Source organism: Megachile rotundata, chromosome 4 (genome assembly GCF_050947335.1).
Source record: "Megachile rotundata isolate GNS110a chromosome 4, iyMegRotu1, whole genome shotgun sequence".
Lineage (NCBI taxonomy): Eukaryota > Metazoa > Arthropoda > Insecta > Hymenoptera > Megachilidae > Megachile > Megachile rotundata.
This window is the reverse complement of record NC_134986.1, coordinates 17,285,211-17,312,263: the sequence shown is the minus strand read 5'-3', so window position 1 is coordinate 17,312,263 and position 27,053 is coordinate 17,285,211. Positions and strand designations below refer to the sequence as shown.

At 38.8% G+C, this 27,053-nt stretch overlaps 4 protein-coding genes and 2 non-coding genes across 12 annotated transcripts in view; 4 read left to right on the top strand and 2 right to left on the bottom strand.

The window, feature by feature from the left end:
- Positions 1 to 15,910, top strand: part of LOC100875045 (RAS oncogene family member Rab26) — a 132,999-nt gene extending 117,089 nt beyond the window's left edge. For 4 of the 6 annotated variants that reach the window (XM_076530618.1, XM_076530616.1, XM_012286901.2 and 1 more), the window contains exons 2-7: positions 8,475 to 9,073; positions 11,548 to 11,658; positions 12,047 to 12,155; positions 12,606 to 12,716; positions 14,213 to 14,354; positions 14,534 to 15,910. In XM_076530618.1, the coding sequence (XP_076386733.1) occupies positions 8,792 to 9,073; positions 11,548 to 11,658; positions 12,047 to 12,155; positions 12,606 to 12,716; positions 14,213 to 14,354; positions 14,534 to 14,651 (873 nt within the window). In that variant the 5' untranslated portion in view covers positions 8,475 to 8,791 and the 3' untranslated portion in view covers positions 14,652 to 15,910. The remainder of the gene's footprint in view (positions 1 to 8,474; positions 9,074 to 11,547; positions 11,659 to 12,046; positions 12,156 to 12,605; positions 12,717 to 14,212; positions 14,355 to 14,533) is intronic. The other 2 variants (XM_003703937.3, XM_076530615.1) reach the window with 1 other exon arrangement.
- Positions 1 to 16,147, bottom strand: part of LOC100877232 (polycomb group protein Pc) — a 305,270-nt gene extending 289,123 nt beyond the window's left edge. Inside the window, exon 1 of one of the 2 annotated variants that reach the window (XM_076530605.1) lies at positions 15,929 to 16,147. In XM_076530605.1, coding sequence (XP_076386720.1) covers positions 15,929 to 16,018 — 90 coding nt within the window. In that variant the 5' untranslated portion in view covers positions 16,019 to 16,147. The remainder of the gene's footprint in view (positions 1 to 15,928) is intronic. The other variant, XM_076530604.1, reaches the window with a different exon arrangement.
- A 55-nt stretch (positions 16,148 to 16,202) lies between these two features.
- LOC143263904 (uncharacterized) lies at positions 16,203 to 23,079 on the top strand. The gene is made up of 4 exons (XM_012286903.2): positions 16,203 to 16,463; positions 16,812 to 16,958; positions 17,039 to 17,128; positions 17,203 to 23,079. Exons 1-4 carry the CDS (start codon positions 16,320 to 16,322, stop codon positions 20,779 to 20,781), a joined length of 3,960 nt encoding a protein of 1,319 aa, XP_012142293.2. The 5' UTR covers positions 16,203 to 16,319; the 3' UTR covers positions 20,782 to 23,079.
- A 1,093-nt stretch (positions 23,080 to 24,172) lies between these two features.
- S6KL (ribosomal protein S6 kinase like) overlaps positions 24,173 to 27,053 on the top strand; it is a 68,643-nt gene continuing 65,762 nt past the window's right edge. Inside the window, exons 1-7 of the mRNA XM_076530609.1 lie at positions 24,173 to 24,354; positions 24,488 to 24,582; positions 24,650 to 24,917; positions 24,983 to 25,067; positions 25,137 to 25,244; positions 25,315 to 25,473; positions 25,540 to 25,628. Of these exons, the coding sequence (XP_076386724.1) occupies positions 24,298 to 24,354; positions 24,488 to 24,582; positions 24,650 to 24,917; positions 24,983 to 25,067; positions 25,137 to 25,244; positions 25,315 to 25,473; positions 25,540 to 25,628 (861 nt within the window). The 5' untranslated portion in view covers positions 24,173 to 24,297. The remainder of the gene's footprint in view (positions 24,355 to 24,487; positions 24,583 to 24,649; positions 24,918 to 24,982; positions 25,068 to 25,136; positions 25,245 to 25,314; positions 25,474 to 25,539; positions 25,629 to 27,053) is intronic.
- Positions 25,881 to 25,952, top strand: TRNAW-CCA (transfer RNA tryptophan (anticodon CCA)). The gene has a single exon. It is a non-coding gene; the product is annotated as a tRNA-Trp (tRNA).
- Positions 26,289 to 26,362, bottom strand: TRNAN-GUU (transfer RNA asparagine (anticodon GUU)). Its single transcript has one exon. It is a non-coding gene; the product is annotated as a tRNA-Asn (tRNA).

Sequence of the window (27,053 nt, the reverse complement as noted above, 5' to 3'; positions counted from 1 at the left end):
CGGGTCCGGAAACTTAGAGATTTTGGAATTTAGAGATATTTCGTGTTTTTAGGATTTTTATTCGAGTCTAGGATTATTTGCTGACTATTAGGGGAACTAATTCGGTCCTAGGGATGTTTCTCATTAAGAATGTTTGTTGCAATATAGGGATATCGGGTCCTGGGGCTATTGGAATCTAGGGATATTGGGATTTGGGAAATTTGGAGTCTGGGGAGATTGGGATCTAGGAAGATTTGGATCTAGGGAGATTGGGATCTAGGGAGATTGAGATCTAGGGAGATTGGGATCTAGGGAGATTTGGGATCTAGGGAGATTGGGATCTAGAGAGATTGGGATCTAGAAATTTTGAGATCTAGGGATATTGGGATTTAGGAAATTTGGGATCTGGGGGATTGAGATCTAGAGAGATTTGGATCTAGGGATTTTGGGATCTAGAGAGATTGGGATCTAGGGAGATTGAAATCTAGGGAGATTGGGATCTAGGGAGATTGGAATCTAGGGATTTTCGGATCTAGTGAGATTGGGATCTAGAAATTTTGGGATCTAGGGATATTGGGATTTGGGAAATTGGGGATCTGGGGAATTGGGATCTAGAGAGATTTGGATCTAGGGATTTCGGGATCTAGAGAGATTGGGATCTAGGGAGACTTGGATCTAGGGAGATTTGGGTATAGGGAGATTGGGATCTAGAAATTTTGGGATCTAGGGATATTGGGATTTGGGGATATTGAGATCTAGCGATATTAGAATTTACGTACGTATTGAGATCTAGGGATGTTGTAATCTAGGAATGTCTCGTGATATTATGATCTAGGAACACTGAGAACCTACATATCATAGTACAAACACATATTTACAATTAATATTACGAAAGAAAATCTAAAACTCTATCACCTCTGATTAGAAATGAAATCCTGAAAATAAAAGAATAAAAACGATAAGTGAAGAATAAAATTGATCTGTTTTTCTGAAACGACAATTTGTTCCTATTGCAAGAGACAAAAGTGGAAGTCAAGATCGAAGAGGAAAGTTAACACCTGTGGCATAAACAGACACCGAATACATACCGGCACGATCCATACGCGAGATTAATAATTAATCGTTCGTCAGTTTGATCGATCGTTAATTCGCGTATACGTAATTAATTAATCCAACGGAAATGCATACGGATGGCCGTGACATTTAGCACGTGAGCCACGTTGAAAAGCATCGGAACGAATCTCACGGACGGTTTGTTCCTTAGGCGAGTTTGCAATTAATCAATTTGTTGCGTTTGCGATGGAATTCGCACGCGACGCTGTTGACGATGATATCGCGGTGACCGGATGTTAACGATCATGGGGAATCGCGTGTCGGAAGTTGGATGAAAATTGCTCGCTTACGGGACCATTTAGAGAACTCGGCTTTAATATTAACTTTCGAAAGAGAAAGTTTTGTACGATAATTACTATAAATTGAATTGTCGAGCGAGTAATTGAACGCTTGCGATTTTCACGCTTGAGAATTTGTTATTTCAACGTTGGCGCATTTAACGATACAGATATATTCATATTCGGTACAGAATCGTTATTTAATAATCAAATTGACTAAATTTAATATACAACCCCGATAAAAAGTAATAGCTTCGAACTGCATGTCACGAGAAAGCACCGTTAATTGATGAACGTTTTCCACAAAGACACGTTCGAAATTTATTGGTTGAAAGACGAAAGATTTTCGTGGAAATTCGATATCTTTTCACCGAAGAGGAGGGTAAATTCGCGAAGGGTGCTCGTCGCGAGGACAGAGTGAAAATAAAGCTTTTCCAGAAGGGAGAAAGAGGAAGAGGCTGAAACGATAGTCACTGACATGGAAATAGGACTGCTTCGAAGTAACCGACACGAAAGAAGGAAGTCACTGGCGTGTGACGCGGTGATGCAACGAGAACGGGTCACCTGTGCTTCGTGCAAGATAATGCACTTAAAAGCGTTCATTTTTTACTCGAAATACCTTTGATATGCATCTGATCGTTAACTTTCCACGATTTATTGCCATTTCATATCTAGTCGATTGTACGTATTTCTGCGATACGACAGCAACATTTTCAAAGAATTTTTCACTAATAAAGATTGCGAAAATTTTATTCAAAGACGTAATGACAAAGTTCATCTTTTTAGTTCACGAATTTTTTATATTTGCCGCACGTTAATTACTTCCTACCTTATTACATGAAATACAACGATACGTGAATATAACGAAGGAAATTATTTCGGTCGTGCTTTTATGGATCTCGTTCTGAGGTTTTTTGAAAACATATGTGATAATATTTGGTGATAATGTTCAGTATGAAGCATGTCGTTCATTTTGTCCCATATTTACGGTTCTCATCCATGGTTGCGATTCATGTTTGACTCGAAAGTGAGATATTGTTGATGAGACATTACTATACGAGATATTATATGAGACATTGAGACATTATATGAAACGTTATATGACATTGTACTAGACATTCTATTAGACATTGTATGAGACACTGTATCAGACATCTGTATAAGACATTGTATCAGACATCGTATGAGACATTGTATAAGACATCTATACAAGAGATTATATGAGGACCAACAATTTTATCAATCCACACAATCAATCTTGAAAAGAATCAACAAAAGAACACCAATAGGTTTACGACACTGTCTCAAATCAAATATGGTCACTAATAACCTAAGAAGGTTCATGTGCCCTTAAGCGTTCAATTAAAAAAAAATAATCACAACAAAAAAATTGTCCTACAAAAATTGAAATCACAGCAAAAAGCTTGTTTCCCAAAAAACAAAACCACAGCAGAAAAATTTGAAAACGAAACGTGTCGAATAATTTTCAAGCAGTGAAAAGGTAGTCGGAGCGGTAGAAGAGGTATAGTTTGGTGCAGTGAATTGTGAAGGGCGCCACCAGTCGGGTAGACTCTACCGGCGAGACCTGTTCCTGTGGAAGCCCGAGGGCTTTTTTGACGCCAGGTACGGCGTGGGTGGGCCCAAAGCGGTAGGCTGGACCGGCCAACCTCGTCTCTGCGCCAGGATTCGGTTTTTTTTTAACGAAATCGCCCCAGGAATCTCAGCAACCTGGCTAATCCGGATTTCATCGAACTTGACTCCAAATCTCGTGCCACTCCTTTTGCGTTACGGTTCTGATACCAAAAAGAACGACTTTACCTGTTGCGACATTTGGAACTGATTACCTAATAGGGACAGTAGGTTTCAGTTTGGGCGAAAGCTGATTTTTTGATGTATTGTGAGATGGGTTAGTAAGAAAGGAAGTACTTTATGCTTTAGTTTCATGTATTAATTTGATTGCAACTTTGTAAATAAGGTTACTGTGATTATATCATTGTCTGAGTAGTATGATGTGTTTACTTCATTGTCTGAACATTATGTAGCTTCATACCTTCAAAACCTTAAGATGAGTTATTAAGAACAGAGGTACTTTATCTTCCAATTTGATGTTTTAATCTGGCAGCATCATTGTAACTAGTATCACCTTGACTATCTCATTGTCTGAGTACTATATTGTGTTTACTTCATTGTCTGAACATTATGTAGCTTCAAACCTTCAAAACCTTAAGATGAGTTATTAAGAACAGAGATATTTTATCCTTCAATTTCATGTATTCATCTAACTGCATCTTTGCAACTAATATCACCTTGACTATCTTATTGTCTGAGTACTATATTGTGTCCACATCATTGTTTGAACATTATGTAGCTTCATACCTTTAAAACCTTAAAATGAGTTATTAAGAACAGAGATATTTTATCCTTCAATTTGATGTTTTAATCTGACTGCATCATTGTAACTAATATCATCTTGACTAACTCATTGTCTGAGTACTATATTGGGTCTACTTCATTGTCTGAACATTATGTAGCTTCAAACCTTCAAAACCTTAAGATGAGTTATTAAGAACAGAGATATTTTATCCTTCAATTTCATGTATTCCTCTAACTGCATCTTTGTAACTAGTATCACCTTGACTACATCATTGTCTATCTGCCATACTGTGTCCGCATCATTGCCTGGACATTATAAACCTTCAAAAGTACCTTTCATCTAATTATTCCAGTGAATAATTCTTTCAACTGAACCTGCAGTCAGTCACGTTCACTAAGTCTCCATTGTTAAATTCTGAATTGCTTATAACCTTGTTAAACGTTACATCAATGATGAAGTACAAACGTATAATCTACAAAAGTCTAATACAAAAGTCTTCTAACGAATCAAAGTCGGTCCAAATATGAACAGGATTTAAAGAGAAAAGAAGCTTGCGACTTCCATACAAGTTTCGAGCAAAATTTAATCTGATCAGTCAGCGAAGTTTCTTTGTTCAGCAAGTTTCGGACGTAAGAAGCATATAATTGACGTACCGTTAATCACCCGAGCTCGCTTCTGTATTTCCCTCGGAAAATGTTAACAGCGCTTTGTTCGGCGACGCGTGTACCGGTTACCTCATAATTTGCGGTGGCCGTTGTTTTGTAAAATATGTACATTCGAAACAAAAGCGGCTACTCGGTCCTTTCAACCGGTCGTACAAAACAACTCGTTAGCATGCGCCTTGACATGGCAATCAGGTTGTCATGACAAGTTCGTAATTGCTCCGGGTTTAATTTGCTCGAACGGAAACGTCGATTTTTGCGATCGACCGACGAACACACGCGCGCCTTTCGCGGTCTCCAAGCTCGTAATAACGCGGTCGATTCTCTTAACGAGCGGTCGTCTCATTAAGCGGAAGTTACATATTTTATTTGCTTCTATATCGAAAAATATACGATTTATAAAATCGTCAGAGATCCGCAATTTTTATATCCGCGATTTTAATTATAATTTATGTGACATTCTTCAGCTTAAATCTTGAAGTTTATTTTTATATTTTCTTAGATTTGTTACGCTGATTGAAATTTTAGAAAAATATTAATTTTACTGTTGCTTCTGATTTAATAATAATTATTAGTGCTAGCAATGACTACTAATATTATGTACATAATATTATCTAAAAAATTCCATTGCTGATCCATAAACAAAGCAGCCACTCTTCAAACCAATGCATTTCACAGTCGAAATACAAAGCATTTTGTTTAATCGAGCCATAGTTATCGTGATTAGAGATCTCACAGAATATGCAGCACGAACGCAAGTAGTTTCTTGATTGCTGTTTGTCACAACAAAGCAGCATCCAATAATTATGTCCATGTTGACGAATTTACCTGACCAAACAGTCGCGAGGATCGTTAAAGGAACGAGGGTATTTCGCGGATTAATTAAAGCATGCTCGTTGTTTATGTAACCGAGTACGATGTGCGCGTCAAATCAACACAGGTGTCGGATAGTTATACAATCCACCACGTAACAAGTCGAGTAATAACAACTCGGAGCTTTGAAGTCCTCGCGAATTATATTTGACCTATAATCTTCTACCTGTACACCGGATAATCCGGTGCCTTCCCTAGGGAACATGGCGATGGGGAAACTGCGAGCTTTCAACGTTTCATGGTGGACTAATATGACTCTTGTGGAGTAAAATACATTTGTGATGGTTATTTTTGGTAGGAACAAAATTTATTACTTTTTAGGAGGCATTCTTTTTTGAAGTTAGATGGGCCTAAAATTGTAAGATTCCAATATTTGAAAGTCCTGGGATCAATAATCCCAAAGATCAGAGTAGAGATGAGTAGCCTCAAAGTTCCAGGATTGCAAAGATCTGAAGTCTCCAAGTTTCTAAGTTCCAAATCCTTCAAATCCAAAAGTTCATCATTTCTAAAGTCCCAAAGACCGAAAGTTCGAAAGCACTAAATTCTCTAAATCGCAAAAATCCCAAAATTCAAAGGTTTGAAAGCTTGAAGACCCTGAAATCCCACAATCCCAAAATTCCAAACTTCAAAGCTCAGAAAAACCCGTAATCTCACAGTCTGAAAGTCCCAAATCCCCAAAAACTCAGAATACCGAAATTCCAAAAGCCGAAATCTCAAAAATCCAAAAATTCCAAGCCCCAAATCTCAAAAGTCCAAAATTCGAAACTCTGGAAGCTCAAACACCCTGAAATCCCACAATCCCAAAATTCCAAAAGCCGAAACCTCAAAAGTCCCAAAATTCCAAGACCCAAATCTCAAAAGTCCAAAATTCGAAACTTTGGAAGCTCAAACACCCTGAAATCCCACAATCCCAAAATTCCAGAAGCCGAAACCTCAAAAGTCCAGAAATTCGAAACTCTGGAAGCTCAAACACCCCGAAATCCCACAATCCCAAAATTCCGAACTTCAAAAGTTCCAAACACCTCAAAAATTTCACAGCCCCAAAATCCGAAACCTCGAAACCCTCCAAATCCTCCAAATCCCATAATCCCAAAACTCCAAACGACACAAAATCTTGAAACTCCAAACGCGACCAAAAATAAATGAAAAACGATCTCGCAACTCTGAATCGTTATCAAAACAAAAGCCGAAAGGTAGCCCAGAAGAATGTTACTTTCGTACATCAGGAAAATTGCAAGAAGAAAAAGTTTCGACAGGTTCTGAAAGTTTTAGCAGGTAGTCTTGCACGCACGAAATACTTCGATAGCCGGTGTTTGATGTTTAGCTCCTCCGATGAAGGTGCATTGTGAAAAGTTTCGAGAAGGATGAAGATTGGAAACTGTGAACGAGAGATGTAGATCGAACAGCTTCTTCGAAAGTTTCGACAGCGTTACAAATATTTGTTCGATCAACTACGGTGAAACGTTTGGGTTACTCGAACAGGATGATCTGCAGTGTAATCCGATAAATGGTCGACGACGGTACCCGACCCGCTGTATTTGGCCAAAATGTTTTCATTGCACAAATACCAGGATTTCTACCATTCCGTGAAATCGATAGTCAAGATATACTGTTAGTTTGAATAATCCATAAACGTTTTAGCGCCGGTTCGAAATGTTAAGTGTCTGTCGTTCAAGTGTCTGAATTTTTGTATCGGTCTGTCAGACATTTTATGGCTGATCTGGACGGTGTTGAACTTCTTGATTACATATGTAGAATTTATAGATGTCTTATATGTTATAGATGTCGTATGTATCATATATTATAGAGTTAGCCAAAAAACAGCATTGAGCTAGGTTCAATTTGTTAGAGTACAATTCATGTAGTTTGAGTTAACTTTGACACACTTTTGCAAGTATTACATGGACGCATTTGAATGTACTGCATACTTTTTCGACTTGTCAAGTATAGACAAAATTCTCATTTATGCTTCCTTTGTTCTCTGACATTGTAACGAGTGAACAATAGTTTAGCTGTATAGAGGAAACATAGTGATAATTTGACGCGTAGTAATTCGGCGCGTGGTAATTCTACGCGTGATAATTCCACGCGTGGTAATTCTACGCGCGGTAATTCCACGCGTGGTAATTCGATGCGTAGATAATTCCACGCGTGGTAATTCGATGCGTAGATAATTCCACGCGTGGTAATTCGATGCGTAGGTAATTCGACGCGTGATAATTTGACGCGTAGTAATTCGGCGCGTGGTAATTCTACGTGTGATAATTCCACGCGTGGTAATTCTACGCGCGGTAATTCCACGCGTGGTAATTCGATGCGTAGATAATTCCACGCATGGTAATTCGATGCGTAGATAATTCCACGCGTGGTAATTCCATGCGTAGATAATTCCACGCGTGGTAATTCGATGCGTAGATAATTCCACGCGTGGTAATTCGATGCGTAGATAATTCCACGCGTGGTAATTCGATGCGTAGATAATTCCAAGCGTGGTAATTCCATGCGTAGATAATTCCACGCGTGGTAATTCGATGCGTAGATAATTCCACGCGTGGTAGTTTGGCGCGTAGATAATTCCACGCGTGGTAATTCGATGCGTAGATAATTCCACGCGTGGTAGTTTGGCGCGTAGGTAATTCGACGTAGGTAATTTTGACACACTTTTGCAAGTATTACATGGACGTATTTGAATTTACTGCATACTTTTTCGACTTGTCAAGTATAGATTAAACAGTTTAATGATTGAACTAATTGGCTATGCAAGGTGTACGCATATGCTTTAACATATGGCTGTTTGTCCTGCAAGGCTCTTCTCCTATAAACATGCTCTACATAACAGCACATTTCATGGTACATTTTAGATAACAGCACTTGACAATGAATCAGCTTTGGTACATTTTAATTATGTGGATCTTATAGATAAGTTTCATAAATCTTCATAAGTACCTATCACATACATAAGTACATGATACACTTAACAAACGAAGATTTGATCTTTTGTATAATTTTCTGTCCACCAGCATGATCTTTGATTTTGCAATTCAAGCTTCTTGAAGTCACACAAATAATGTATGAAAGGGTTCGATGTTGCGGCCATGAAATCTACTTGTCCCTTGATCGTAAAAAGATCGTAAAAAGATAGGGCTTTCCCAGAAAGTGCGTGATCCCCGAATTGAAGGAGTGGATGTGATCTAGGTGATCGTTAAACCGCATCGGTTCGAAATCGAGGCAGGCTGAAAGGCAGCGATCGTGGAGTGGTACTTTCACTGGCTTGTTGGCTCGAGTCGAAGAAGCGGGCGAAGCGGAAGGCAGAAGAGGCGCAAAGTGAAACGGCGAGGCGTACCGCGTCCCTCTCCGCCGCTGGTCGATGAGTTGATTGACCCCGAGAAAAAGGCGTCCCGGTCGATCGTCGGGAGAAACAGAAGGAGCGGGACAACGTCGAGGACGACGAGCGCGACGAGGAGTGGCCGAGAAGAAGAAGAGCAAATTGGTGCTCCCGGTAGCAGGGGCCCATGAGCAGCGTGGAGGAGAAGCTGCGTGGCGTGACGAAGCGCGGCAGCAGGCACGGCCAACGTGGAACCGGGACAACGGCTTCCGATTGGTCGACAGGGGCCCGTTCCTCTGGTGGGGCTAGGGGACCTGCCCCAACTGCCCCCTCCCAGGCCCAAACGACAGGCTCCGCTTTTAACAAGCCCCAGGAGTCGATGGGACCTACCAGGCGGCAGTCCTCGCGGGACAGCTTCGACTCGACGGGACAACAGGCCCCACCCGAACACGGCGAGCTCCTTTTCAAGGTCCTGCCCTCTCTCCTGATACATCGATGCCCGCACCACGATCGAACTTGCGACGATCGATAACAGGGAAATAGGAAATACGCTTTTACCTTTTGCGGTTAGAATTAGAACATAGATAGCTGTGTAGGATACCCAGCAGTCGATAGGTCATTGCTGCTTTAGGAAACGTGTGCTAGTTAAGGGGGGCAGTCTTGCGATCGGTCTTTCAGATATTTAGACATTTAGTAGTAATGAATTAATTGCTGCTAGAGCACTTCATATTCCACAAAATATTTCATTGCAAAAGCTGGGTAAACCGCAAAAGGTTAATTTGATAGATTGAATCCTCTTTCCGAAGATTGCTTCTGCCTTGTTAATAATTAGTTAATTGAAGAACCATTCGATTTCACGAGCGAATCACGGTCGTTCCGTTTGCAAACATACAGCATATATTCTCAGAACCGATATATGAATCTTTCATTGCATTAAGCTTGTGATGTCATAAAACAAAAACATAATTACTTTACTTTAGCACACAGTTATAACCGAACGAACATTCTTAATTGAAGAATCAGGTTTTATCTGGTGTTGCCAACTTAAATGATTACATTAATCAACTAATTTCTTGTCAAAAGGAAGTCTAAGACATAACATTAATTTTACCGCAATCTCAGTCTATGGATATCTAACGTTTTATATCTAACGGAAATCGCTGATCTCGCACTTCTCGTTGCTGTTTTACCTTCGAAATGTTTCAGTCGTGAATATTTCAATCAGGTAATTTCGAACGGAAAGTGATTATTTGTAGTCGATATCAAACGGGCGTTTTACCAGATGTTGAAATGAGGAAATATGCATTGGCGTAACTAAATTTAGCGGTATATTAAGTGATTAGAGAATGCTACGGTGACGATGCGTGTAGTAATTCCACACATGGCGACTCAACGCGTAGCGATACAACGTATGGTAGTACTACATATAGTAATTCAACACGTGGTAATTCGGCGCGTGGTAATTCGGTGCGTGGTAATTCGATGAGTAGATAATTCCACGCGTGGTAGTTTGGCGCGTAGGTAATTCGACGCATAGGTAATTCGATGCGTGATAATTCCACGCGTGGTAATTCGATGCGTAGTAATTCGGCGCGTGGTAATTCTACGCGTGATAATTCCACGCGTGGTAATTCTGCGCGCGGTAATTCCACGCGTGGTAATTCGATGCGTAGACAATTCCACGCGTGGTAATTCGATGCGTAGATAATTCCACGCGTGGTAATTCGATGCGTAGATAATTCCACGCGTGGTAATTCGATGCGTAGATAATTCCACGCGTGGTAATTCGATGCGTAGATAATTCCACGCGTGGTAATTCTGCGCGCGGTAATTCCACGCGTGGTAATTCGATGCGTAGATAATTCCACGCGTGGTAATTCGATGCGTAGATAATTCCACGCGTGGTAATTCGATGCGTAGTAATTCGGCGCGTGGTAATTCTACGCGTGATAATTCCACGCGTGGTAATTCTGCGCGCGGTAATTCCACGCGTGGTAATTCGATGCGTAGATAATTCCACGCGTGGTAATTCGATGCGTAGATAATTCCACGCGTGGTAATTCGATGCGTAGTAATTCGGCGCGTGGTAATTCTACGCGTGATAATTCCACGCGTGGTAATTCTGCGCGCGGTAATTCCACGCGTGGTAATTCGATGCGTAGATAATTCCACGCGTGGTAATTCGATGCGTAGATAATTCGACGCGTGGTAATTCGATGCGTAGATAATTCCACGCGTGGTAATTCGATGCGTAGATAATTCCACGCGTGATAATTCGATGCGTAGATAATTCCACGCGTGGTAGTTTGGCGCGTAGGTAATTCAACGCGTGGTAATTCTCTGCACAGATAACTCCACGCGTGGTAATTCTGCACCCGGTAACTCCGCGTGTACCAACACAGCAGTAATTGCAATTTCACCCATAATTTCTATACGAATATTAAATTTTATCCCCCACCAAATATATTCCATACCCATTTCCAAAATTGCTATCCAAATAAAGACCAATTCACATACGATACAAATGCCGAAGACCACTCTAATCCCCACTTAGTTACGCCAATGCAAATACAGTTCACCTGACGTTAGTCAGAATCTTACATCAAGCAGTTGAAATTACGATATCGTTAAAACCTCGTTTAATTACACGTTTACTTCTCAGCTATCGAGTTTATGATAATTATGTCAATACGTTTGGACACGGACTCGTTGCGTGATACATTTCGATCTGGAATCAACTGGTTCTTATTGAAGAAACTATTAAAAGCTACTGGTATTAACAGCTAGTTTTAACTTTGTTTTCTTCATTGCTTGTAAATTAGATGAAGTTTGAACGCGAGTACGTTCGATGCCTCGGGCGAGTTCAATTTATCAACGCGAAAGCGTCCAATGTCATTCCGCGTTTTCCTAGCTATTTTCACAGAGGATTTTCACGCGTCTCAGGTGATGCTACTTGGAGACAGTGGCGTCGGGAAGACGTGTCTTCTAACGCGATTCAGAGATGGACGATTCCTGTCTGGCAACTATATAACTACCGTTGGCATTGATTTTAGGGTGAGACACTGTATCCCCATTTTATATGGCTAATGTCATACATCATCATAGAATGCATTGCTCGCATGTGGAAGGTTCAAAGGAAACATATCTTTGTTAAGAAATATTATAAGTGTTGAATTCTGCATTTCAATAATAGACATATAAATATTAACATGCATTCATTTAACAGAGCTTGCTAAAACACTTACTAAATTAGTGTTTCATACAGTTGGGACAAATTATAACTCTGATAAGAAGAATTTAACTCTTGCAAAATTTCTTATAGAAGATTAAAGATTATTTCCTCTGCGATCTTCTTACGGTGTTTAGACTTTAAGTGGACATTGAACAAATATCGTCAAATTAATTAGTAAAATTAATAAAAATATGATATCTTGTCTTTCAGAATAAAGTGGTCGTGGTCGACGACACATCGATCAAGCTCCAAATATGGGACACTGCTGGTCAAGAAAGATTTCGTAGCGTGACACACGCCTATTACAGGGATGCTCAAGGTAATTATTTAAAGATCAGTGAAGAGCAGTAATGGTGGCTAATGAGTGACGACATCCGCGCTTTTCATTTATATCAACCCTGAGATCACCGACGACATTCCAATTTAATATCACATTTCTTCTGCCCTGACATTTGTCATCCACAAACATAAAGTTCGAAATAATCTCAAGGACGTTCTATCATTTCGATAATCTGAATGAATAAACATACGTTCCTTTCGTCTTCTAAAAGTCTTCGGTTCTAACTAGCATCGCTTACCATTTAAATTCCTCAATTAACGACGGGATAGGCACGCGAGTAATCTCTCCGCTTGAACGTAAAAACACGAACAAACGACATTCTACGGACGCGTAACAAACGCGACGTAAGTTCTTTTGTTTCCGCGTCTACCAATTACCAGGATCACGGACGATTGCACAACGCTTCAAAACGATCATTATTGCTTGCAGCTCTTTTATTGCTTTACGACGTGACGAACAAGACGAGCTACGACAACATCAGAGCTTGGCTGAGCGAAATACGAGAACACGCGAAGGAGGACGTGGTCATCATGCTGTTAGGTGAGTACATATTATGATCTGAGTTTTGCATCCATGGATAACCCTAACGATTCTCGAAGAAATCGATGGAAAACCTGCGAGAGGTTTTCTTTGTCACTTCTGAGAAAGTTGCTTGTGATCGATGTACACAACGGCAACTGGTTCTTGCAGTTTCGATTAGGTTTCTTGCTTTCGTAGAAAGTCGAGGAGAACGTTCTAGGAAGAGCTAATTGTAAGTGTTTTAACTCGTTAACCAACAATCGGGTAAAGACTCTCAATGTTTTCATTTGATAAAATTAGATACTGTAGACTCTCGTTATATTGCCATTTTCATGTTAGTTATATTTCACGTTATTTATTGCAATTTTCACGTTATGCATCAAATTGACGAGTATTACAGATTAGATTCTAAGGAATAGATCGCATCGTTAAATCGCTGTGTGTTAGCCATACGATATATCACCACTCGTTAAATCACCGTGTTTCATACGCTAACACGTTAGATTTGTTATGCATTAAATTCGACGTTCGTTAAGTTTGTCATGCATTATATTGCCACGAGTTGTATCGCCATGTCAGATTTTCCATGCGTTAAATTTGCCTCGCGATATATCGCCACGTGTTAATTCGCAACGTGTTAGATTTACTGCGCATTAAATTCTATTATGTACCGTCACATATTAGATTTTCCTCGCGTTATATCGTCACATATTAGGTTTTCCTCGCGTTATATCGCCATTTGTTAGATTCTTAATGCGTTATATTGCCGCGCATTATATTCTCACATCTTAAATTTCCCATGCATTATATCGCCATTTGTTGGATTTCTAACTCGCCGTACCGCTACACGTTATATTGCCATATATTAGATTTCCCATACTTTATATCGCCATTTGCTAGATTTCTAACTCGACGTACCGCTACACGTTATATTGCCATATATTAGATTTCCCATGCACTATATCGCCATTTGCTAGATTTCTAACTCGACGTACCGCTACACGTTATATTGCCATATATTAGATTTCCCATGCATTATATCGCCATTTGCTAGATTTCTAACTCGGCGTACCGCTACGCGTTATATTGCCATACATTAGATTTCCCATGCATTATATCGCCGTTTATTCAATACCTAACACATCATATTGCCACATATTAGAATCGCTATATATTAAATTTACTACTCGTTGTATCACAAATGCACAGTCATACTCCTTTGCCATGAAAGAAATAAAAATTTAGTCCAACCCAATAACTTTCCAGCCATAAAAATTGTCCATACATCACTGTGGCAATATAACAAATCTATAAGCTCCAGATAAAACGCTAGAGATATGACAAAAGATTTGGAAGAAGTTGAGCAACACTGCTCGAAATGAATCACAAGTCAACAACAGACTTTCAGACATGACGACTAGCAACTTAATACTAGGTTACTATGTCTCAGAAAAAGATGTTCATCTAAGAAGTGTTCACTTGACCAGAACATAACAAATTGAAATGAACGTTTTTAGGTAACAAATCCGACTGCGGAACAGAACGAGTCGTGAAGAGGGAAGACGGTGAGCGATTGGCGCAAGAGTACAAAGTCCCCTTTATGGAAACTTCTGCTAAAACCGGCCTGAACGTTGAATTGGCCTTCTTAGCTGTTGCCAGGTAAGACAATCTTTGACCAACATTTATCAACTTTTCAGTGCGTCATTGCTACGAGAGAGTCATAAAGAATTGTTTAATTAGATTAACTTTGATAGCATAATGATAGTCTGAATCTTGTGACTAGATCATTGAATATTTTGAGACGGAAAGAGAATAAGAGTTTTGTCGTATAATTTCAGGGAACTGAAGGCAAGAAAGAGCAGCGACCCAGATGACACGAAATTCAACGTGCAGGACTACGTTCGTCAACAATCTCAACGAAATTCTTGCTTCAATTCCAATTGCCTGACGACCTGAATTGCGCAATAATTCAGTGCGCACGCTTCTCTACGATAGATCGGGAGAATGGTGGAACACGGACCGGAACTCGTTGGCCGTGACGATGGCGCCAAATCATGAGCGTTCGAAAGCTTGTAATTGTCCCGGAAACGCTGACCAATAATTCAATCTTTCCCAACGAACGCGATCTTTTTGCAGAAATTTTTATTGGAACGATAAATTATTAGATAAAAAAACAAAATGAATTTGAAATTTTAATTAGAAATGTTTGTTCCACCGGAAACGTACAATGTCCCTCATCGAAGCACAAATTGACCCGCGGGAAGGGAATATTTTTGAAAACCGACACGAAATTGTTGTTGATGATACGTGTATAGAAATATAGAAATATTTATCGATGGTTAAATTCTGTACTGTACATTAATGTGAATAGCATAATGCAGGGTGACGAGCCCTGATGACATGATATAGTGTTTAGGAAATGTCTCGATGGTTCTAACTTGTGCACTGTATACACAATCGTTACAGTGTTAGAAACAATGATGTCACACGAAAGCTCATGGTGTACCAAGTAGAAGGATGGTTTTAGAATAACCGTCATGTAGAAGAGCTTTCCAACAATATTCCATAGCTGCCATGTATACGTACACACATACACATTTCAGGAGAACGCTCAATAATTTTTGAAAATCTTGGTTGAAAATCTTTCTCTGATAGCTTAGGTGCAAACCATTAAACCGCATTTGAATCACGATTAAACGTATATAGGATCGTATAAATTATAATCGTAATAAAAATTTATTAAAAAATTTCGTAATTGCTTTTATAAATTTGCGCTATATTTCATTTTGCTTCGAACAAATTTGTATGGACGTAATGGCGTACTCGCGATTTGAATCGATCACGTGATCATCTACCGTTAGACAGCGACCCTACGCAATATATTTTCGACTAATTTAATTCGCGTTTTAAGATCACCAATTTTGCATATTGTATTATTTTTATAACGTTACTATGACAATTTTGTAGCAAATTCTCAAAACCGAAAAACATCGATCGCTTAATTTTGTTATACGACGATTCCAAAATTGTAATCGGCGACAATTTGTTATAATTACAATAAAGGAAATGATCCGAAATGTAACCGTGCAGGTTACCAGTTGTATATGTGCAATTTATCTTATCAAATATGTACAAACGATAAAATAATTACATATATGTCAAGTGTATAGCGAGAGATATACATAGAAAATAAACAACCACTCGACCAAGTAAAATAGTGTTTATTAACTTACCACCATTACTCCCATTCCTTGTTTAACCGCCACTTTGGGGCTGCAGATATTTTCGAAGAACACAGCATCTCCTGGTCCTTGTCTCTGCATAAGGTTTCTCGTATTTGCAACTGAGGTTTAATTCCACACTTTTGATACTAATAGAACACGATAGCACTCTTTTAATAAAAGAATATCACACAAAAATGCGGAGCGCGTCACATTCCAACCTGCGCGCCTCTTCTCCCTTGGACGAGTGGAGTGTGTGGAATCGGACCGTACAGTTCCAGTTTCAAATGTCGACGTACAAACAAAACGCTGCGTCCCTAACCTGCTTTTGAAAAACGCGTCTCGTTGGCAGCCAGAACATCGTGGTATCCTGCGGGGAAGGTCGGAAACGTTTACGTCCATCATGGACGAAGTGGACGAATTACAAAATATGGAAAGTGTGTGTAGGCTTTGCCTTTCTACCGACGAACCAAAATTGTCGGTATTTGGGGAACAAGAATCCCCGGTATCATTAGCCAATAAAATACAAGCCTGCTTGTCAATTGAGGTATGTGTATCGTTGTGTTATTTAACATCAGCGAGCTTCTGAACATTTCCTACCTTCATTACACTTCTCTGCTCATTAAACTAATTTCTTTGTGTGCAGTTCTATTGTTTTGAGGTTAGCTCTACATTGGGTTGTGTCTGGGCTAAGTTAGCTGAAGTGGTTATAAGCATTTTGCTTATTTCTTTATTGTTGTTTGTAATGGATTTCATAGGGAGCGAGCTAGAATTAGAATGAATTTTATATTCTCATGACTTTGAATGCATTTGCACTAACTGTGTTGTTCAGAAGTTTGATTTACATCAAAAGTTTAAAGTATGTGTACATTTATGGCTACGTATGTACTTCTAGATTTTAGCCACGGACAGGTTGTCAACACAAATATGTGCAGAATGCGTTAGAAATGTGAACCAATGGCATAATTATAAAGAAGCTTGTCTTCGCTCCCAGGATAAACTACGTTCATGGTTGGAAAAACATGTACAAACAGGTCCACTGGTAACTATCCATAATTCTATTAGTTTGTATTTAAGATAATTTAGACAATTGTAGGAAATACATTATTCTTATTTTTATAGGTTGTAAGTATTAAGAGTGAACCTATAGATCTGGAATTTTATGAAGATAACATTGAAGTGATCTCTGAATCCACAAATGAGTCAGATTTGGTAAGTATGCTATGTTTGAAATTATCTCATTAAAGGTATAGATGTGTTGCAAGCATACTGCATTTTGTCCACAGGAGCCAACTAATATTGAAGACACCCCAAACAATTTGGTAAATAATGTTCATGTTCAGGAACTAACTGATAATGAAATAGAAATAGATAGAGATCGATCAGCATTAACTGATAATGAAACGTATTCAGAGAAAGATCAATCAGTCTTAACTGACAATGAAATATATACAGAGAGAGATCAACCAGTGCTCACTAATAATATAACAGATGTAGAGAGAGATCAGTCATCACTAACTGATAGTGAGATAGATGTAGACAGAGATCAACCATTGTTGACTGATAATGAAATAGATATAGAAGGAGATCAACCAACACTCTCAAAGGAAATAGATATTTCTATAAAGTTAGAGCCACAAGAGGACTATGATACAGATTGTACTATAGAGATAGAATCTGTTACAGGTGGTGAACTACAGAATCAGCTTCCAAATAAGGAAGATACGGTTATGGAAGCTGATTCTACACAAAAGTTTAATGCATCTGCAACAGTAAACAAGAAAAGAACTAGACGGGGTCCGCACACCCACTTTAGAGGAACAAAAGTTTTTAAACAGAAATGTGTACATTGTCAAATTATTTTGCATTCTAAACAGTCTTACGCGAAGCACATGGAAAGATTTCATACCGCCAAACAGAATGGTACTACCGAGCTGACAGAATTACAGGATGGCGAAGAATTGGTCGAAGATTTGGAAGATGAATTGATGAGTATGGAGAAGGATGCTCCCTTGACTCAAGTACAACAGAACATTATCAGTCAATTAAAAACGTATTCGTGTTACACGTGTCAGCAACATTTCAGCGATCGCAGGAACACGCTTAATCACATTCGTCAACACATGCCCGATTTAAGACCGTACACGTGCATCGCATGTATGACAGAGTTTCCAGATCGATCGATGTTCAAGCTTCACTGCGAAGTGTCGTTTGAATGTGCAATGAAAATTGCGTTGGTTATACCAAAACAGGGCGAGGAAAAGTACTTCACGTGTAATATGTGTTTGCGCGCCATGCGAAACAGAAGGGAATTACTTAGTCATCTGTCGCAGCACTCCGACAAGCAGTATGAGGAGTTGATATCACCTTCACGATCTCCTCCTAAATTGAAACCAATGGCGCCTTTGCCACCGCCTAAACCAAAACAAACGAATAAAGTGCACGAAGGAGGTCTGCAGATTCCTCAGCCTTACAATAATGGCGATTCTCTGTACAATCACCCATGTGACTTATGCGGAATGATCTATAAGTTCAGACCTAACATGTTGAGGCACAGAAACTTGTGTTTACATTTACCACCAGAGAGCAGGACATCCTATAGATGTGTCCACTGTGGACTGACGTTTCTTGTGTTTAAAAAGTTTCACAGTCACATTGTTATGGACCATAAAAAGAAAGATTTTGTTTGTTCCGTTTGCAACGCCAAATTTAGATCTCCAAGTGACTACCTGACACATCACGAATCGCATCGTGGTACTCGTAATAAAAAGCCGTCGGTTGAAAACAATCACGAATCAATGACGACCATGCCAAACATATCAACGCCTATCAAAGACTGGGACACTTTTGAGGCTGAAATAAACGCGAACAAAATAACCAATAGCAATAAGTACAGTTGTGCTCTTTGCAACTTGGAATTTGCTACCAGAACCGAACTAACAGAGCACAGGAATCTTCACCTGAAAGTGAAGATTTACTCGTGCGTTATTTGTCGCAGCATGTTCAGCAGTGCTGGTGCTTTGGAGATCCACATGAAGGATCACGGTATAGAAGATCCAGGCGAGAGGGACGCAAACATCTCGTGTGTGGAATACGGAACGACTAAGAACGAGGTGGAAGACACAAAGCCATTAAATATGACCGCCGTTTCGGATCCTGGGGCGACCAAAAATAGTAAATGCACCATGTGCAGTAAACAATTCTCGAACTACGCAAATCTCAGACGACATGTAAGAAACGTGCACAAAACAGGCAAACCGTACGTACATTGTCCCGAATGTACTCGGGTGTTCAGAAGTACCGAATCGTGCCATCGTCATGTGACGTTGCAGCACAAATCCTCAAGGACGTTATACCAGTGTCCTCAATGTCCAAAGACCTTTGTTTTCAAAACAAACATGAATCTTCACTGTCGGAATGCGCATAACAATGGACGTAACTCGTCCGGTGATTGGGCTTGTGATATCTGCGGCAAGACATTCTACGAAGAAGCGTCTCTGAAGATACACAGGGGCTGGCACAACCGAACTAACTATCGGTTGATTGCCGATATCGCACAGGAAGGAGGGGATCAGAAACGGGTGAAACAGTTCAAACACCCGTCGTCCAAAACTCAAGATCAATCGCCCACAGCGAACACGAGTCGGCCGGCTAGGGCGAGAAAGTCCTTTCCCAGTCCGGCACCGTCGAAGGGTAGCGGTAATTTCCAATGCCAAGTTTGTAACGATAAATTCAACGACGTGGTGGAGCTACGGAAACACTTGTGGGATGTTCATTGTGCCCGCAACAAGTCCGAGAAGAATTTCACCGACGTCAAACTGCAGTGTGACCTTTGCACACATATCTTACCTAGCCAGGAAGCGTTCAACATGCACATGCAGTGGCACAAAATTCACCCCATTTTGACCGAGGTCAACAAGTCTGCCTTCCCCTGCGACATCTGCGGCAAAAACTACAGTTCCAAGAAGGTATTGTGGAGACACAAGAAGCTGCATAAAGCCACGGTGGCAGCCGCTTCCAAGTTCCAGTCCATGTCCAGAAAGCCTACCGTGTCCAGTCAGTACACGTGTCACGCCTGTCACAAGTCATTCAGCAGTAATCAGTCGCTACAGCGTCACAAGATGAATTTGCACATGGACATGTTCAGCGAACGAGCGCCAACGTTGTTCAACAACACGGCAAAAATGTCGCCGGTGGAACCAAAACCGAAGAAAGTGAAATTGGAAGCGGAAGACGTGACGCAAAAGTCAACGACTGTCCTGAACACAATGCGCGCCGGCGGCAAGAAGGCTGTAATGTGTCATGTTTGCAAAAAATTCTTCCCCAACATGAGCGTACTCTACAAGCACAAACAGCACGCTCATACCAAGGCCCGCACGGTGAAGAACGTCGCCAAGAGCCCGACCATGGAGTTAATTCCGTTGGCCGGTCCGGAGGGCAGGATGTCTTGCAACATTTGTTTCAAAGAGTTCCCTGGTGTGTCGAATTTGCGGCAGCACTTCAGCATGAAACATAAGAACAACACGCTCAAGTACATCTGCTCTTTCGAGGGTTGCAAGCTGATGTTCCACACGACGGTAGCACTGAAGAATCACGAGCTATCGCACACCTCTATGATCTACAGTTGCAATCTGTGCGATCGGCACGTGTTTACCAAGCAAGCTATGTCCAGTCACATGCTGACCGTGCACAAGACTATCTACCACGCTGAAGAGAACAAAAACTTCCACAGGGAGACAGACCTGAGCACCTACGTGGTAGAAGGTGCAACGGACGCAACTTGTCCTCATTGCAAGATCAAATATCCCAACAAGAAAGCCATGAAGATTCACTTTTTCAAGTTCCACGATAGCGCGGATCGCTAGGTCCGTGTATTTTTTGTACTATCGATGAACGATTCAGCAAAGAAATTCTTCTGGGGAGGAAATTTCAACGAAACGAGTCTAGTGGTCCTATCAGCGCAGCAAGATCCTCCAAATCGGATAAATGCTGTCTCATACTCTTTTCTTTTCTATTCTGTCGACTTTGAGTTTCTCTGAACTATGATGTTCGCACAGACTTCGAGGCGTATCCCGCCTATCCTATTTCGTTTTATTGACGACGTTTTAATACACTTCTACAGGTCGTACTACTCTGTAGCCGATGACCAAGAGCTAAGTCTGTCTCCTGTTCGGTACAGGCGACAATTACCCGGTCCACTACTGTACTTGTAAATAACACGCTATTGCTGTAGAGTAATTGAGGTATATAAGAAAGAGTCTATATATTTGTTTGATATTTCTATGAGAGTTACTACATTTTTCAAGGAGAACTTTGTTCGTCGCGTGGTCGATGATATTCCTCTGGCTGATACTAACATGTTTGGAGGACATTGAATATTGATTACAGTACCTATTAACGCGGCTTGAACCGATCGTCCAAATATCATATTTCCTTTTTGGACCAATTCACCATGATGAAAATATGATCTGAAGAAAATGGACCTTAGGCTGATCTAGTAACAGACCTAAAGTGCTGCCTCACCAAAGTACAATACCGATCATCGGTTCAAAACGCGTTGATCAGAGTGCTGGATTTAAAATAATGCGGAAAAGATGCGATGCTACCGCGAGTATGGTTCATTACCTTCATTTATTTTTTGTTTTTGTTATTAAGCAATGGCGTATCGTATTGTTTCGATTACGATCTATTATTGGTCGCATTTAGTATACGAGAAAAATATTGGAGACGTGCATTTTTTTCGAGGATTAACAAAGTTGTATGTTGTGCCAGCAACAGGTCGGTCCAATCTGATTGGTGATGGTGCGGAAAAGGTTGAAGAGATTGCATATTTCTGGACACTGGAACGGAGAGCTCTGTTGTTTTTGATTTTATTATTAAACGCATACCTGTATATGCAATGTATAAGCTGTAGCGTTTTTGCATATAGTGAACAAATAAAGGGAGAACAAATAAATGTGGATCCCTGATTTTCCAAGTATCATTGAACTATCTGGCTATGTGAAACTATCGGCCCGTCTTTTCATTTCTTGCATCCTTCGAAGTACTCAGGGTATCACATTCTTGGATCATTCACAAGGTTGCGTCTGTAAAGACGTTTCCTCCGTTTGCCATCAGATGGCTTGCCAGCTACTTCCACACGAGTTTCTAACCTCCACACTCCCTGATAGACTCTTATCTTCTTTTCTTCCGCTACTGAAAACATGAATCGCTCTTCTTCAGCAGGAGGTGCATGAAACAATCATATTGATTGTGCATGCTCCTTACATATCATGGTTCTCGCATTTGATCTTACAGACAGACTCGCTACGTCGAGGTGTCGCCAGCCATGTTGGACACTTGGTCAGAAGGAATCTGACCAAATAGGTCATGCTTGAATGAGTAGGTGAGGTTATACGACAGGTGGAGGATTCTGGCCCTGAAACTTAATCGATCGATTTCTTTTCTTTGCCTCAATACCCATGCATCGAGATGAGTCATTTTGAACAGGATTGGCACTCAGCATATCACATACTTTTGTTCAAATAGTCTTCAGCAAATGAATTTTTAGTTCAGAAAGTTTGGAAGATGCAAAAGGCTCGAGTGTTTCTAAACATTCTGCCAACCGTGATCAAAGTAGTAGCAGTATTTCGTTATTTTAATCGTGTAAAATCTCTAAATGTTTTATGCAACTTATCGCTGGAATTGCTAAGTTACCGAGAGGTTCCACGAAAGGACACGTGTACAGGACATACAAGTTTTATATCCGACAGCTAGGATCATTCCTAAGAGTTTGTGTGGCGAACCATTCCGTCTATCGTTAGAAATGTCTCGTGTAACAGCTGCTTTGAATGATAATTATGTTCGCAGTTATCAGGTGTTATTATATATAGATACATAAGTGCAGAAAATGTGGGAGTGTGTTCTCGCGTATGTAACGATTTTGTACAGTACCTTTTTATGTAAGACGAAAGACTGATAACAGGAATGTTTGATACACAGAACATTTTTCAAATGTTGAGGAGCTATTCAACAATGACGAATTGTACCGTAGATTATTTATTACTTGTTCTTGTTGACTTAACAGTTTGTAACAGTTTGTATGTGTACATGTGTACACGTGTATGTCATGTTTCTGATTTTCTTCCAAAGCTTATTAATACATACAGTGTATATTACACTCACATATTTACTATTTAAATTTATTCGCTCCTTCATCTTTTAGAGTATCGGTGTTTTTATGATTAAATGTATATCGTAAAATTAAGAAAAGTGTAGCTAACGGTTAACACCTTATCTACCGTTTCTAGATAAAACGTATCAATGTAGCATGCTTACATTTTATTATTTTATGTTATTGATGAATTATTAGCGATTTTATAAATTGAGTTTGATTAGCGAATCTGTTACTACATTTTCGGTTGATAAGGTGTTAAAAATTATCGCGTCAGCAATGTAGCAGAAGAAATTTCCTTCCAAAAAAAATTATGATGACTATCATATTTAAAAATAAAAGCTTCTTTACATATTTTTACCAGACAACTGTTTATTTAAAATTAATGTAGGTTCTTTATTCTTACCATCACTAACAAATGATTTTTTGAAAGTAATGCACATCCTTATGTAATGAACGTATGTTCAATTATCTTAGAATATAAAAGACGTTTATCAGTAATGTTGGTCCTGAACATCAGTAATCCTTGGCTATTAAACGTGACTGGATTAATTCAGATTTCGTTTCCTTGTCAATCCTTGAGATTTAACAAAGTTTGTAATGTATCATGTCAGCAATAATGAACGTTATTATTTAATTTGTAATTGCTATGCGCTTTAAGATCCGTGGCGGTACTTTCAAAATTATTTAATACAAGTATCTACCAATGAGCCTTTCTGATAGACTAAACTAGCTGTTCGCTTTCTTTTAAAACGACCTCCACAACCACAGCTTAATATTCTGTCAGTGCATTCAGATTTCACTTTACGAGCTAACATGAATACTGCTATTAAAATTATGTGATTAATTAAATACTTATATTAGTATAATTTATTTTCTTATGCTGGTTAAAAAGTGTTGGAAGAGAAGAACTGTTTCAGCAATGAACCGCTGGATGGCTGTACTGTTTCAGTTTTGAATTATCGTTAAAATTATTGATTTTAACATTGTAAACGAAATGCTTCGTCATTAATTAAAGTGCATTTATAGTTTAAAATATTTTACATTAAAAAAGCATAAAAATAATTGATTTTATAAAAAAAAGTTTTGTGTTATAATTGTTTCGTAGATCAGCGCTAGATGACGCTAAAAGTATTGTTTTGAAAGCGCGGAGTTATATAAAACTAAAAAGCATCAAAATAACGTTAATATAATATATATGTATATATATTAAAATTTCTCTTTTCGAATGGGCAATACCACTACTAAAAACATTTACCATAGCAATCAAAAGTATACTAGTCAGGTATATTTTATTCAAAATTGATATAACCTCTTTGATTTCAATAATATTAGTATTGTTCAGATAAATAAATAAGAATCTGTTGTATCTTGAGTAATACTAGTTTACAAATATTGTTTTAATTTTCATTTTACAGTATAGTCTTAGTGACATAATTGGTGGAAGTTGCATTGGGTCTGCACATCCTTCGAATAAGGAGTCTAAATCATGGTCTCGTGCCTCTTGCAGAAGGTAATTTCATTGTTTAAATTAATCTTATATGATTGTTGGATTTGTATTATAAGCACATGTTTTACAGTTGGAGCGAAGGCACATTGTATGATCCACTGGGTACATCAAAAACATTATGGCCAGTCTCGAAGTCTCAAGCTATGTTCCTTCCAGAATTTCCTATAAGACAAGTCAATTTACAAGTTGCTTATACATTTATAAGCGTAATAGCAAAAGGAGCTTATGGAAAAGTCTACCAAATTCAAAAGAATGATACAGGAGAATATTATGCATTGAAAGTAATAAGCAAAGCCAAAGTTGTTGCAGAAAATGGTGTAATGCAAGCTAAACAGGAAGTATGTAACATAAATAGATACTTAGCTTGTAGAATAATATAATTTGAGTCTGTTCATATTTTTAGGTGTCTATACAAAAACTTGTTGGTCACCATCCATTTATATTGGACTGTTCCCATAGATGGCAAGGAAGAAAGACATTATATATATGTAGGTTTATTAATACTATATTATTATTAAATATTATTAATTGTATATTATAACGTTTTTAATTTTTAGTGACTGATTATGTTAGTGGAGGAGAGTTGTTTTCATTAATTGTGCAGTGTGGCTCTCTGCCTGAAAATGTAGTTAGAATATATGTAGCAGAAATTGCTCTAGCCATTGGTAAGTACAGCACCTTTTGAGCAAACAGTTGAATGCAGAGTAAAAGTTACTGATCTTTATTTTGTTACAGACTTTTTACACAATGGTGGCATAGTGCACAGAGATATAAAAGCAACAAATGTTCTGCTAGATGATGAGGGCCATGCTGTAATTATTGATTTTGGCCTTGCAAAATGGTTAAATCATACAGAAAGAACAAATACTCTTTGTGGAACACCAGAATATATGGGTAAATATTAAAATACGATTGAAAATGTATTTATATCTTATAACATATATACACATTTTATTACAGCACCAGAAATATTTAACCGACAGTATTATGGGCAGGAAGTGGATTGGTGGTCACTTGGGGTTCTAACTTGTTTTATGCTTACAAATCAGGTATGTGAAACGCATACACTTTTTATATTAACATATGTAATTCTTAAGCAAGATGACTGCAGTTGCTTACTCAATAAAAAGAATTGTTAACATCTTAACATAAAATATTTTGTGAATTATATAGATTTAAATATTAATTTAATACGTTAGAAATAATTATTGTCGTGTCAATAGTTGTTATACATTAGTGTTGTATTCAAAGATATTTACGTTCTATCGTTATAACATAGTTAAAGCGAAACCCAACCAGCTGACTCCGTGGCGCAACGGTAGCGCGTCTGACTCCAGATCAGAAGGTTGCGTGTTCAAATCACGTCGGGGTCAAAACCAATTTTTTTTTTCAAACAACCCTTCTTTTAAATTTTTATTTGCACCTACGATACAAAATAAGTTTGATAAATTATTTCATAACAAAGTAGAAAATTTATTTTGTCAATTTTCTATGTTGGAACGAATTGAGTTCATCTAATTCTCTTCCTAAGGGTACAAAGAAAATTTAACAGACTTCTACTTATGTGTACAACCACTTTTTGGTTATTAGTATTATTAATTCACTCGTCGCATTTTATCGAGTACATGTTATTTTATTTATTTTTATAAAATAGTTTTGTTTGTGATATCATAAGTTTCGTTATATTTTACTGTAATAAAAAAATTCACCGCCCCCGGGTGGGCTCGAACCACCAACCTTTCGGTTAACAGCCGAACGCGCTAGCCGATTGCGCCACGGAGGCAGTTGACTGCCGCTTTCTTTTAAATTATTTTGTTTTCGGCCCTTATCTTCAAGCCCTTATCTCTAACATTGCCATTCATCATATAAAGTATGAAATCATTAAACTCGACAATTGATTTACCAGTCAATTTAAACTCATTTCCAGCGTTCCACGACTTTCAAATTATCCGCTAAATAATTTGATTATACGGTTAAATAATGATGCAGCCGATTCGTAATGATAGATAATGATACACCAGAGCATCGATAATTTTGTTAAGTATCAACCGGGTATCGATAATTTCGTTACATACACGTTAAGCAAGTATTGATCAAACAGCTTCCCTTTCTATGGATCGAGACCTACTTTCGAGAACGTTACTTTACCACCCACGTAATGACTGTCAAAACTCCCTAAGTCCCAATATTTCGATATTACAAAATTCCATGATCACAAGGTCTCAAACTTAAGACTTCAGTATGAAATACCAATTAAAATGTCAACTAAAATTTGCCACTCCATCAAGAAGTTTAAATTGTTTGCATATCATACGATCACGGATCTACCATTTAATTCAGAATCACCCATTGTAATTTTAAAAGTCCGAATTCACAGACAATGACACGGTTCATTAATTACTTTCGTCAAAATTGCAACATCGGATAAATCGCGGATCGGCATGAAACGCGATTATTCAGCGGCGATATCTCGG

Excerpts from the sequence above, each read along its gene's own strand:
- LOC143263904 (XM_012286903.2), top strand. The coding sequence starts at position 16,320 with ATGGACGAAGTGGACGAATTACAAAATATGGAAAGTGTGTGTAGGCTT. Across the intron at positions 16,959-17,038 it reads ATGTACAAACAGGTCCACTG|GTTGTAAGTATTAAGAGTGA; the intron begins GTAACTATCCAT and ends TTATTTTTATAG. Across the intron at positions 17,129-17,202 it reads CCACAAATGAGTCAGATTTG|GAGCCAACTAATATTGAAGA; the intron begins GTAAGTATGCTA and ends TTTTGTCCACAG.